The 15,016-nt window shown below is 39.0% G+C and overlaps 1 protein-coding gene across 4 annotated transcripts in view; it reads left to right on the forward strand.

Annotated features, from left to right (window-relative positions):
• Nucleotides 1-3,125: 3,125 nt before the first annotated feature.
• Nucleotides 3,126-15,016, forward strand: part of PDGFA (platelet derived growth factor subunit A) — a 79,063-nt gene continuing 67,172 nt past the window's right edge. The window contains exons 1-2 of one of the 4 annotated variants that reach the window (XM_044089694.1): nt 3,126-3,809; nt 5,474-5,570. In XM_044089694.1, coding sequence (XP_043945629.1) covers nt 3,747-3,809; nt 5,474-5,570 — 160 coding nt within the window. In that variant the 5' untranslated portion in view covers nt 3,126-3,746. Of the gene's footprint in view, nt 3,810-4,548; nt 5,192-5,473; nt 5,571-15,016 lie in introns of those variants that run through there. The other 3 variants (XM_044089691.1, XM_044089692.1, XM_044089693.1) reach the window with 3 other exon arrangements.

The following is a 15,016-nucleotide window of genomic DNA, read 5'->3' on the forward strand; positions in this document are numbered from 1 at the left end:
CAGTTTTTGTGGTTTTAGCATAGCTCTGCCCCTTTCTAGTTGGACACACCCTTTCCCATTAGCCCCACCCATTCAGCTGTCTCCTGCAGCCCCCCTTTGATTTGAAGTCACCAGCCACCACTGGCACTAAGTATCAGTTTAAATAAGCTTGGGCTATGGTGAGGGAGGACTACAACAGGTTAAATATATGAGAAAAGAATGTTAGGAGTATAAAAATGAGGAAGGTAGTGAGTGAGATTTGCAGGAGGAGTGAAAAGGGTAGAAAAGGTAGAAGTAGGAAAGTAAAAGTGAAAAAGATTAGATAAATAGTTGGGGAGAGACTAAGACAGGGATGTAGGATGTTGAATGAGGCGATGTCACAGAGATGGGAAATGATGAAGAGAAATTAGGTGAGTAGGTAGATATGGGAGGAGAAATTATGGGTGGATTGGTGTGGGTGATAGCAACAGCATAACCAGGAAGCATTTAAGCTAGTAAGAGAAAGAATAATAAGTAGATTATTATATTATCATAATCACCTCTGAGGTTGCTGTTAGTGTGATAAAAAACAAATAATTGTTTTTTGTGTGAAAATAAATATTTTCATTTCTCCTTTCTTCAGTTAATTCTGAGAGACCTACCATTTTCAAAACATATGTGTGAATTTGTCTGATATGAGTGTTTGTGTTTCTCAAGAAAAAAAATTACCAGCGTGTGTGTGTGTGTGTGTGTGTGTGTGTGTGTGTGTGTGTACAGTGTGCATTTAGATGTTGTGGCAAGTCTGAGTTAACAATGATCAATGCAGGTTTCTCTGCTCATATTTTCTTCATTTCAGTATGCAAACATATCACATTGTATCACATTATAGTGAAAAAAGGCAACAACAATTTGTCCAATGTCTGACACTATAGTCTTGCAGATGCACTCTTCCTATTACCTCTGTTTCCCCTTCTAGATATCCAAAAGTCTTGAATACGTTTGTTGTTTCACTTTCCACCATCCATTCTGATAGCTCATTCCATATACTCACCACCCTTCATATGCCATGGTATTTCCTTAAGTCAAGACTGAGACAAGTTCCGTCTGTTTTAATATTCCATTTGCCTTACCTTATCTTTTATCTTGACTGTTAGTCCGTCAGTCTCCTTTTATAATGTTTCTGTACTAACATTGCAACCCCATTTCACCTATATTCCTGTAACTATAGTGCAAGTTCACTCTTTCAACATAACTTTTTTTCCTTTCTTTTCTTTCTAGTTTCTTTACTGCCCTCATTGGCCTTTTTATCTGTATTATTTCCTTAGCTATGCAGTCTACAGAGCAGCATGGCATAGCCCCAACTGCAACAGCACTATGATCCTTATGTTTGCTGTAACAATTCATCCTTCACTGTAGTCTATGTTCTCAGGATGCATTTTAGCATTCAATACATCATAGCCACTGCTTTTTCACTGTGCGCACATAGACAGCATCATTACCAATCTCAAGCCTTTTTCTTTGTCTGTAGTTTCAAGTTGTACCTCTCATAGCAGGTATATCTTAGCATCTATAATGGATGGCTTGGTGCAAATAATGTGTAAATGTGTTGCTGCTCATTGAATTTATGGATGACTCATCAACAGACTTCCTGCTTTAGACATGCAGTGTTCCTGGGAAGGCACACACATGAGGAGTGTGTAGTTTTCTGGGGAAATGTCCAAATCATTGTATCAGCCATACATAGCAGCCCATGGGTCTGGGGTAGCAACAAAAGAAGGGTCATATTCTTGACACATGCAACAGATTAAGGTAACAGAAAGTTCAAGCATAATTACATCCTTTATAATCCTTGATGCATTCAGGTTCTCTATGTCCTTATATGGTGTAATGTGCATAGATCTCAACTTTCCATCTCCAAAATGAGGAATACTACCTCTCATAATGTGACACAAAGGAACAAAATATGGAACACTTACTAACACCTTACTGACTACTTCAGCTGGGAAGCTCACAGGGTGGTTACAATGTGCTTTACATGTTGCTTATTAAAAACAGTTTTGATGAATTAATATGATCGATCCTGTGTCAGGCTGTTTTTTTTCACATATGTAGTATTGTACTCTAAAGTATATCTGTGGAATTTGTACATAATTTCAGTATCAGCCATTTTGCTACAGTTTTAAAATACAAAACTGTAATCTGAAAACATGCACGGGATTTTTAGACTGTTCTTGTAGACACGTATTTCACACTAAAATTCTGAGTACACGTATAGACTAGCTATATCTTTGGCGGCTGTGGCATTTCTTTTAGTCTAGCTCACTGGGTGTTGCACACACTTGATAAAACTTCCCTGAAGGAGCCAACACACGTACACTTCCTAATGTTGGGGTGACAGCGTTTAATTTACCTCCAACAGGCTGCCAAATGTGCTCTGTTAAGATGTGCTTCAATACTAAATGATGGTTTTAAAGTGTTTTGCATGCTTTCTTGGAATCGATGGTGACATTTTCAGCATTTCCCTTTCCCAAAACATTCTTTCCCCAGACTTGCGAGACCATTTGCTGTTATATTTATTAGCGTTCAGAACTCCTTATATTTAAGTTCTCACACATATTTAGTTGGTTTTAGTCCTGTTAAAAGGATACATAACATGACTTGATGCGGTAAGCATGTCACAGCGAACAAGCTCTAACCGAGTTAGCACTTTCATGGTGATCTGCGTGTTTTCCATCCCACAGTTACTTAATATGTGTAAATAACAGACCCTCCAACACCTGCGTGACATAGCATTTTAATGACGTTCGTTCTATGACACCACCAGCAGGTGTTATGTAAGCCAGGACAGAAATAAAAAATGATTTTCGTAACAGTCTCACTGTACCAGCAAACTACGCCCCATGTCTTTATAACCAGACTTGGACAAATAAAACAATAATGCAAAAGAACTAAACCTTGAACAATTTACAAAAGCTAACAAATGCAACTGTTTTAACAAGATACAAAGGGGGAAAAGTTTGGAGAAACATGCAAGTCTTACAGAATTCAAGAAAAATGCCAACATTCCAACCTGTGGCTTCCGCCTCGATGGATACTGGAGGTTGTAATTCTGATGGGCCAATCATGTTACAGAATGCAAATAAGTTACTGAACTGTGTGCGGCTTTTCTGCTCTCAGAGTGCAGAGGCTGAGCACTGCCAGGCAGATAGTGAGATCGAGGACGGGACAGGGCAGGAGACGCAGAAAAAAAGGGAGGGAGACAGAGGCACAGCAGGAGTTACCCAGTCTTCCTATGCAAGAAGGAGCTCTTTCAACGGATTCTAAGGGCACTTGCTAAAAAATCACTCCCTTTGATCCAAATAAGCCATTGCATTAATTCTGGCAGGATAAACAGCACAATACACTTTTGGAAGAAAGAGGTTTTACACAGCGACTTTACCTTCTGTCCTGGGCAGGTGAACATGGGCGGTTCGGTGTGTTTCCCCGCCGATTAATGGGTTTGCTTGCCTGGTCTGATCGGAGCAAGTGTGTAAATGTTCGGTCTGGTCTCCACCTAAATCCACGGTTTACCAGTGATCGTGTATACCAGCCAGGGGGGGAGTTGGGTGCATATTACAGGTTGCACCTTCAAACGGCCGATGGAAACAGAGCCGGTCTGGATCCAATGCACACTCGATCGAAAGCTCTGCACTGAGGGATGCTACTGAATTTGGGAGATGCAGGAGCCGTTTCACAGCTCCTGAACATCGTTATTTTGATTCCGAATAAAACGACATTTCTAAAACACGATGAGATCCTACCTGCGTTTTTTAGTGTTAATCTTATTGTGCTTGCCCCTTACTGTCAGTGAAGTAAGTATTGCCTTTACTTGTTTCCTTTACCGGGACTGCAGCCACAGGTTAAGGGAGTACTATATTTTGGGTTAGGAGCAAGGCTTCTTTTGGATGGTGAGGTTATCACTGTGTTGCTTCTTTTGAGTGGTGCAGATACTGATGTATTGCATAGTGGTGTTCGTGATAAGGAAAATGTTATATACATATTGCTCTTCAGATGGGATATTGATATAGTGAAATATCCAATTACCTGCAAAGATCAGATTCTTATCTACCATTTAAGTAAATCTCGTAATATCTGTGGCCTGCAGGGGTGATGGATTGCTAGGAATAGGATAGTAGAGATATCTCGCATCCCTCTGCAACGAGTCCTGGCACATTAATTCTGCACTGCTTGCTGAACTGCCTAGCCGCACAATTTGGCCACCTCCACCCTACCAACAAAAATCTAACCAGTGCCTAGTAAATCATTTTGGTATCAGCGGAGTGCAATTCAGTGCTGAATAAATGAGACGTTTGTCCCTTTAAAGGTGGCAGCTACAGTCACTTTGCATTTGAAAGGAGTCCTTCGTTATTGCAGTGCGTGTGCATTCAAGGCACTGGCTAATGCCACGCATTAAAGTTTAAGGATTGCTGCAGTTTACACGTTACGTTTCTCATTTTTACTGTACTGTGTAAATAGCATCACGTCTGTAGACGTGCCCCGTAGTCTTTGCACCTCATCTACGTGTGCGCCCGGTGTGCGGGTGTAAGCGCTGAGGTTGTGCAGTGCGGTTGTGGCATTAGTCCTGTTCAGCAGCATATCATAATTTTGTGTCACAATCAACAGGGTGGGAGAATAAAAATGCGCTAGCTAAGATTAGTATACAGAGGAAAGAAAAAAGCTAGAAGTACGATTACCCCCCCTCCAAAAATGTAGCCCAGAATAGTGTAAAACTAAAAGCACAGATATTATAGTCTGTTAGAGTTGTGCAGAACGATTACGATGTTCAACGGCAGCTGGTTACTATCTTGGTTACTGCTCTCTGTAGCTGCAGGCAACATTAGGACTAATGCTTTAAGGGAAATAGTTACCTGTTTATAATGCCTGCTGCACCGCGCCCATTAATCTTTGTAACATTAAAGGCTTTCACGTGCATTAAAGGCTTTCACGTGCTTGTTGGTGCTTGCAGCGATTTTGCTACAAATACTACATATTTCTGTTTGCGTTTTGTGTAGCGAGACGCAGAAAGTAAGATATACGTGTGTAAAATTTCACCCATGCATGCATTAATATCGTTTTATGCCCGCTTGCCAAGGTGGGAATCGTGTGTTAGTGCGGTGACATCTACAAGCCATAAGCTCAGCTCTTAATTATTGTAAGGGGCTTAAAGACGCCAGTTTAAGGATGCTGCGAAATGGTGAGCAGAAATGGCGCATTGTGAAGTTCCAAATGTGGAAATACTAAGTGTTTGTTACACTTGGAGGATTGTATGCAGTGATAGGTAATGCAATTTTGGAGGTAAGGTGCATTAACAGCATAACCTGCACGACACTAATTCTTGGTGGGGGATAGAGGTGACTGAAAGAGGGACAGCTTGGAACGTGGTGACATTCTCAGCTCTAATTTAGTGTTTGTGTTGGCTGACAGTTCGGGAACCACACTAGCAGACTAATGCCACTGGTTTGTCTCTTCTTTTAAGGAAGGCGAGATCCCGCAGGAAATTATTGAGAAACTAGCTCACAGCGAAATCCGTAGCATCAGCGATCTGCAGCGCCTCCTGGAGATTGACTCCGTAGGTAAATTCTGTTCTGTTCTGATTTTTTTCTATGCTTCTTCTCTAGCTTCCTCCTCCTGCTCCTCGTAAATCCCCTCCTTTTTCACACAGTCTCGTTTTCACCTCCCTCGGGAGGCAGGGCGAGTGAAACTTTGTTTATTGTGGTGTTCACCAGTATGAATTATTTCTCGTCTGGCATTAAAGAAATGTGGTAGAGGCGGGAGGAAGGATGGGGTGTCTAAAGGTCAATGGCTTCAACTACTGGAAAGCTGAAATACCGAACTTCTTTTAGCTATGTCAATGTAAAATGCGAGCATTTGTTAAAATATTTTGTAGTAGTGAAGTGTGGGCGCTATCATAATGATGATAATACTATTAGTAAGTAATAATACACATTCTCAGACAGTCACACACCTTGCGGTACATATTTAATTTAAAAGTCAGTAACACGAGGGCTTTGAACCCTAGTCTTTGATCATGAGCTACAGACAAAGCTAAATGTGAAATGATTTCACAGTGCTCCATGACATTCAAGCTCTGTTATGTTGGCACCCAAACGATCCAACAGTAAGCTATGAAAGTCTGAGGTAGCTGTACATGCCATGTCTGATTTTACAGCAAGTAAAGGCTGATACATGAACCCGACGTATTTACTCATTTATGTGACAGGGGAGGTTGTAATCAGAACTGTTACTCACTTGACATTGTTAGGTACATGAGTTATTACCATTCAAAATGCAATTTGGAGGTTACTTTTGAAATTACAATTCAGAGAAGTCTTAATTCATGCAGTATATCCATGGATACTGAACTGCAATATCTGTGTGGCATGAGCCATGTGAATTAACTCCAAGCTGTGCAGGGAAAGGCATACCTCTCAACCTGCATGCAGACACTGAAAATAGGTACAAAGGCCCTTGAAAAGTAGGTACGTCCAGCCAAAAGGTCCGGACTTCTAATTAGCATACAGTTTGAATACCAAATCCATATCACTGTTCCAGTAGGAGTGTGGTATACTACCCAGAAACATGTTTAAAAATAGTAACATGATGATGGGAAAATATATGCATGCTAACAAAAAGACTGTAAAATCTGTAGATTTTAATGAACTATATTGTAAAATTCTTCAGCACAACGTAATTTGTTTTTACTTCTGAAAAAAAAAGGAGACGGTAAGATGCGTGTCCTCTCTCTTTAAATTATTGGTACCTCTAGTATGCTGGTCAGATAGTGTTTCTGACATGTGTGATGAGGGTGATTGAGGAAAAATTGTGATAGGTTTTAATCAAACCCAAGAACAGGGAAAGACTGCCAAAATTAAGTGTATAAAGTGCAGGGGATATAATAGTCCTGAAAATATGATTATTCCTCCAAAACAGGAACATTTGAGGAGGGAATGACACTGGGTTTCTGGGGCTGATCAATAATTTTAAAGTATCATGTAACAACTTTTAAGTGTAATTTATATGTTCTGTATTTCTGTTTCCTAAATGCAGTTTGGCTTGTTCCTACATTTGTGCTGGTAACAATGGGCAGTGGTTTAGCTTTACTGCAATAGCTTTGCTGAATGCTTGTCAGTTACAGCCTTATGGTCTGCAAGTTGAATGAGTCCTTCTTCAGCAACTGTTTGAAAGTATGTTTTTTACATAAAGTAATATGGTTTTGACACTCGGGAGGGATAATTGCTAAATGCAGGGTGTATCAACTTTGGAGTTGGTATGTATGTGTGGGGGTGGGTGGGGTTTGCTCTGATGAGGAACAGTTTGTTTTAGATGTCTTGTGGTTCAGTTATTTTTGTATCAATGAACTGTTCAGTGCTCTCATGAAATAACTTGCAAGTTCAGTGCTCTCATGATAAATAACCTGCAAGCTCAATGTCAGTTCTGTCCTTAAACTTTTCAGCTGAAACGTAACAGGGGGTATAACAAGTTTATGGTAGGATCTTTTTTTTAAGACCAACTGCTTGCTGATCTTAGTATCAATTCCACATCCTGTGTGATTGCTGTGAGACTCTAATCAAGTTACATAGCCTGACCGAAGATACCAGGTGACGCACCTAAAGAGGTGTGTTACTGACACCAGGTTCAACAGGATATAGTAAAACTCATTTGCAAATTGTTGTGTCTGCACGAAGCAGCATTTAGTCATGTTTTTGTTATTATTTTAGTTATATTTCATCGGATGTGGCCTTGTCATGCATCAAAATGCCCCTCAGTCGGTGCACTTGTCCATAAATGGTAGCATTAGGCAGTCAGCAAAAGTTTTACTGAAGTATAGAAAACAGCTACCAATTTACAGAATTAACACCATTTAAATTTTCTTAGCAATATTTTACCTTTTATTTATTTATTTTGCCAGCTTAGTGGTGGAACAGTCGATGGCCAGTCTTGATCCCCCACTTTTTTTGTATTTTATTGCTGGTGTACAGTTTAGTCCTGTCCTGTGCTACTGTGAGAATGAAAGCTGCAATGTACTGGACTCATGCTTGGACGAACACGTGGCGGGTGCAGCGCTGTGACATGTAGCTGAATTAATGTGATGCATGTCATTTTAGAAAATCACAATTATCTTAATCTCAGTGCATTCAATTCAAATGGTTGAAACTTCCTATAGCTGACAGCTTATCTGATGGAAGTATTACTTAGTTAAATCAAAATTAATATAAACAGCATACAGTCAACATTACTTTAAAACAATGGTTTTGCAGAAGGACAGAACCCCTTTCATCCTCTAGTGTGGGAACTGTCCCCCCGCTCATAGACTTCTTATATACTAATTTTAACTTCTGTATTACCTTGGAGGTTCGGTGTCTCTTTACTAGAAGGTGAACACCACAATGGGGGAAGCCAACCAGTCAGGGCCCATATGTAGCTATGACAGTTACCTTAGCTTTGTACAGCCTGGCCCTTCAGCAGAGACTTTGAGAACGGTGAAAATAGGGGAAAGGCATGGAGGAGTTAAGGAGTCATTTCTGAAGGAGCGTATTTCAGGGACTCCTCCTCCCCACTGAAGTGGAAGAATGAGGGAAAAGGAAGGAATTTGGTAGCCTCTGGGGATGTAAACCAATCACAGGAAGGCTTCCTTCAGTGGTGGCACAACTGAAGATTTGTAATCCTCAAGCATATGACTAGCTATCACTGGACAATTCATGGACAGACTCTATTCCCATATTATGTTATATTTGTACACACATACATAAACACACACAGTATTCCCATACACACCGAAGTGTGTAAGAGACTATAATTGACAATATGATTTTACATTTTTTTACACGTACTATATAATTTACACAACAAAGATACAATTGGTTAAATGCTGTTTCAGTCAAATTAGATGTTTATAGTTGAGTTCAATGTATTATTTTTCAAATGTGAATTAGTGGCCAAAATGTGGACTAGTCTCGAACCATATACAACAAGTTGGAGTCACTGAATGAATTCCGATCTTTGATGGGTTACACCTTAAATTATAATAAATTATAATATCTAACAGCTCATTTATAGTGACATGTTTTTGAGTTTACTGTGTTTGTTTTTTTGTTTGTTTGCCTGTCTTTGGTTTGCAAGAAAGTCTGACTGGGCAAAACATTTTTTCAGCAAAGTGGATGCTCCACAGCATATACCTTTACTCAAGCTAACAGTAAAGGGTACTGTACAACTATTGAGACCATATAACATAACATGTGATCACCAAGTTACATACACACCATGATTATATAGTATTTACAGCTTGTTACCCTCACATGTATCAATAGAACACTTAGCATGATTTTGTGTGTGTGTGCATGTGTTTGTGTAATATACTTAGCGTGTTAGATGAAGATGTATGAGTATGCAATTGTTTGTGTTATATACATGCATTATAAGAACTTTAGTGGTCAGCTAGTGTATTATACACATCATCAAAAGTCACAGGGTACATTTTCCTTTTGTACTCAGATGGATTGTGTTAAATGCATTTAGTTGCCTACATTTTTTCAATTGAGCGATTTCATCTGGAAGCTGCAGGCCAAAACATATTTTTCTGGCCTTTTAGGAGGTTAAAAAGGTAACTTTATAATATTCCTAAGGCATCATTTCGGTTTCCATTTGAATTATCCTATGTAAACTTAGCATTTGTTGCAGTTTCGGGTGAGGAGCATACAGTCTTCAGCCCTCCTTGTGTTACCAGTCCTCAGGTTTAGATGACACTAAACTTGATGTGTCCATAGATCCTTTAGGAGAAGGGGCTTTCGTAACTGATGACATTCCCTTAATTTCCTCTGTCAGCTCTCTAGCCACATCGGTGGTTTCGCATAAATGTCCAGAAGTACACAATTTAACAAGTTGCACTAATAATGTTGTAATCATTATGAAACTTTAATATTTATTAAATGAATGTTTAAATCCTTAGATAAATACATATCATTTGCACACTTTGCTTAAGTACCATTAGTGTGATAGACAGCATGGCGGTTATCACTGCTGTCTCATAACACTTTCCAGCTTAGTTCTGGTTGGAGTTTGTTCTTTATGGAATCTGTACTTATTTACTTTGACCGTGTGAGTTTTTGCTGGATGCTGTAGTTTCCTCCCACATCCTAAAAATGTGTTGCACCTGAATTTATGATCATTGAAGTTACCTATAGATGCATGTGTAGTGTGTCTGTGTGTGTGTGTGTGTGTGTGCATCCTCTGATGGTTAGTGTATTGTCTAGGATTACTTTCTCTTCTCTGTCCCCACTGTGTACTTAGTCTTTAGCTCTCCCACAGCCCTGCAATGAATTAAGCAGGTAAACAAGAAATACAAACAAATGTACAGAAGTATTTGTTTTACTAATTTTAGTTGCTTTTATTAATTGTTTTGGTGATTTTCTCGCTAAGCTTTAATTGAAAATGGGAATTGGCACTACTGTGTTGGAGAACTTCACTGAAAACTCCTAAATCAGGAATGCATTATGTACTGGCATGTTGTCATCAGTATGCATGTTACTGCTCCTGCCCTGCCCTAGTATCCCTGTGAATGCCTTTGTACAGTGAGGTGTATGCCTGTGTTGCATTTACATTTAGAGTTTAACAGATGTGCTTGATATACCAGTCTGTTTTCTACTGTAACCTTGGGATGGAGGGTGAACTGATCTTTGGGGGGTATAATCAGTTACCTGCTAACTCTGCCAGCTCTTTGTAAACATCTTCAGGCCCCCAGGCATGACTGGGCATCCTACCTACTTAATTTTTATGTTTATTGTTCACAGGGAATGTTCAACAGGGCAAATCTTGTTTTCAGTGGAGTCTCGGTTTCACAGAATTAGAATATTATACGATCAAAAATAACACTGGAAACATGTACACCAACAACTCCAAAAACGTGCCACAGAAGAAAGAAAATAGTCTGCTCAATGATAGAATTCCAGTGCTGGTTTAATAGTCAATTCAAACACATAAATGCAATTCCACACACAGCGTTTTCATCCAAGTTGCTGAGACTTCATCAGATGCAAACACAATAAATTAACCATCTCATTATACAGTCCATTAGCTTAATTATTCAAGTAATCCACCAATAAGAGTACAGTCCATTGTCTCAATAAAGCATGTAATTGATTTTCACAGCCACTTCCTGTGCTGCATTCAAAATCAAAGGATGCTATAGCGGCTCTTGCTTCTTATGGTTCCGATTCTGAGTCTGATGATAATGAGCTTCAGGGCAGAGACAATGTTGCAAAAGATGAAAGTCTTATTCATTTAAAGCCATTGCCTAGTGGCATCATGTTGTTGTCTTTGGTTTTGAATGCAGCGCCAGAAGTGGCTGTGAAAATCAATTATATGCTTTATTGAGACAATGGACTGTATTCTCATTGGTGGATTACTTGAATAATTAAGCTAATGGACTATGTAATGAGATGGTTCATTTATTGTTTGCATCTGATGAAGTCTTAGCAACTTAGACGAAAATGCTGTGTATGAAATGGCGTTTGTGTTTGAATTGATTATTAAACCAGCATTGAAATTCTATCATTGAGCCGACTATTTTCCTTCATCTGTGGTACTTACTTTATTTTTGGAATATTATATGATATGATATAAATCATGTTAAATCACTGTGACGTTGGCGATTATTTAACAGCAGTAGAACTTTCAATACAGAATTCTTAACGTTTATGTACAAAATAATCCATAGGATTATAGATAAAGAGACTTGGTAAACATACAGTGAGCCAGATTTGTTAATAACTTGTAGAAGTAATGCCAGGTGAACGAACAAGTAGGTACAGCTAAAAGCAAAGCTGAACTGCAGTGATTAAACAGCACAATAGTGATAAACAAGCTGTGAACTGTCAAGTGGCAGTAATTCTGAGTAGGAATTAGTGACCAAAATGTAGAAATTATTTTCTTTAAATGACAGTGAATGTAATATGAGTAATTTTGGGTCACAGCATTGAAATTCTATCATTGAGCCGACTATTTTCCTTCATCTGTGGTACTTTATTTTTGGAATATTATATGATATGATATAAATCATGTTAAATCACTGTGACGTTGGCGATTATTTAACAGCAGTAGAACTTTCAATACAGAATTCTTAACGTTTATGTACAAAATAATCCATAGGATTATAGATAAAGAGACTTGGTAAACATACAGTGAGCCAGATTTGTTAATAACTTGTAGAAGTAATGCCAGGTGAACGAACAAGTAGGTACAGCTAAGAGCAAAGCTGAACTGCAGTGATTAAACAGCACAATAGTGATAAACAAGCTGTGAACTGTCAAGTGGCAGTAATTCTGAGTAGGAATTAGTGACCAAGATGTAGAAATTATTTTCTTTAAATGACAGTGAATGTAATATGAGTAATTTTGGGTCACAGATTACTGCATGTATATGCCAATGATTTTGCAATATGAATGATGTTTATGTACACAGAGCCACATGCATTTCCAGATATATTGTTCCATCTAGGACTGTGAATGCAATGAATACTAAAGATGTCGATCAGCTTGGCATTTACACCATACAAGTATAATAGTTTAATGTGGGCATTTGGTTGATTATAGCAGCTTATATCTAACTTGAAATAGCATGAGGGTTGGTTATTTATTCAATTCTAGCTGTTGCAGGCTACAGAGAGATGCAAAGTGATGAAATCTGCTGTAATAAAAATTGGCAGATCTAGCTGTCCTGCTGTAGCCCTGGTCATTTATGTTGAAATGGACATTGTACTTTTGTAAACAACTGTAAAGAAGAGAGGGAAGAAGTATATAGTTATTTTGTTAATAACTAACGTAGCCCCATTGAGGTGACCCTTTTTTTGGTTTGCTGTGACCTGAGCAGTATTCATGCCCTTCCAGACTTCAGTTGGTCATCTGAAAATTATACCAAGTAACTTCATAGACTTAACATTATTTGCTTTGCATTGTAAGCATAAATCATAGTTAAACCTTCAGTTTAGAAGGAGTGGATAAATTAGACACTTGTCTGAGTTTTGCTAGAGAAGAGGATGGGGATTTTATCCATGATGAGGTGAAACCAATCAGTTTAACCATATTTTTATGAGTCGATGGTATTCTGAAGATTTGACCACAGTAAGGAAATGTATTTATCTTCAAGAATAGTTGCTCCATCAGTGTAGTGTGTTTGATTTTTCCCAAAATGCATTGTTAAACAGAATGAGGAGGAGCTTAAACTGAGTCCTGCATTTCTCCCAAGTGTAACTGCCAGTGGTGGAGAAAACCTGGCTCTTTGTTTGCTGGTAAACTGCTTGCACTGAGTTAGAGACCATAACTGACTACGATCTATAAAAGTCTGCTATGACTAATTTTTGCCTAATGACTTAGACATATCTAAAAAGGCTGACCCAGATACATTCGTCACATTTAACTGAGTGAATATACAGAAAAGCACTGAGTAGAGTAGTCTGTTTCATGGACAGGTCTAAAGTCACACTGGATGTTCCACATGAGGTTATTATTATTATTCAGATACACTCATGCTTAGTGCAGAAGGCTGTGGGTTCTAGTCTCACACCATTTAAATAGATTGTTGACACTGCAGTGCAGCACAAGGGGATGCTGCACTCCTGAATATGGTGTCCTTTGGATGAGATGTTAAACCAAGGCCTCATCTGCTTGAGTTGGTCCCCATATACTAACAGCAAAGATATAGCCTCTCAACTTAACTCTCATTTCGTAACTCAATCCAAACTCTGTCCAACCAGCTAACAAATACTATACCGCATCAACCACAACTGCTGGGAACACTCCTGGCAATCCTACCACCCAACCATCCTTCTTTCTCTCTCTCTCCTGTCCCTACATCAAAAATTAGAAACCTCCTCCTCAAACTAAAACCTACCACACTAGCAGCAGATGGTATACCCATTAACTTCGTAAAAATAGCATCTGACTCTTTCTTACCCAGTATCAATCCTAATAAATAGGTCCATTCAGGAAGCTTATATTCTACAACTATGGAAAATGTCCTACATTATACCTCTTCACAAACCAGGTAAATCTTACGAATTTTCCAACTATTGGCCTATAGCTATTCTTTCCTCCTTATCTAAGCTCCTAGAGAAATGCATACACTCACAAGTTATGCAATTCCTAGATACAAACAAAATGTCTCTCATCCACCCAACACGGATTCCACCCTCACCATAGTACAACTTCTGCTCTTCTCTCCTTCACCAATCTGTTTAATCAACATAGAAACAACAACTATGTATCTGCTACCTTCTTAGACCTCTCAAAAGCATTTGACATGGTCTTACACCCTAAACTACTGGACACCCTTCATTCTCTATCGTTTACTTCCCCTACCATCTCCTGGTTCAATGGATACCTATCAGACAGACAACAATCTGTACAATGGCACAGGAACTATCCCTTCCTCTCCCTTCCTCTCCCTAACTCTATAGGAGTACCACAAGGCTCAATATTAGGCCCACTACTTTTCTCTATCTTTGCAAACAATCTATATACCTCCTCCAGGCATGCCTCACTAATTCAGTACGCAGATGATTGCACTCTCATCTGAGCAGCCCCATCTCTCGACACCCTACAACAACTAGCCCAAGAATCATTCTCTGCTATTGAAAATTGGATCACTGACATCCAACTAATTCTTAATCCTAACAAAACCAAACTTCTACTGTTCACACCTAATAAAACAACCCCTCCTACTTTCTCTAACTCATCTAGGAATGGCACTATCATCTCTCCATCCACCCACACAAAACTCCTAGGAGTTGAAATGGACAACAACCTATCATTCGATCTTCACATAGCGCAAACCATTCAAAAAGTTCATAAAAAATGGGAACCCTATACAGGCACAAAAACTACCTTACAGCAAAAGCAGGGATCACCCTAGCTCAAACTCACCTCCTATCAACACTTACTTATGCTGCACCAGTCCTAACCCGCACTAGAAAATCAGATCTGGATAAGTTAGAGTCATGCTACAACAAAATTGCCAAATTTGCCAA

This window comes from Protopterus annectens, chromosome 12.part0, assembly GCF_019279795.1.
Source record: "Protopterus annectens isolate FY-2018-M chromosome 12.part0, PAN1.0, whole genome shotgun sequence".
In the NCBI taxonomy this organism is placed as follows: domain Eukaryota; kingdom Metazoa; phylum Chordata; order Ceratodontiformes; family Protopteridae; genus Protopterus; species Protopterus annectens.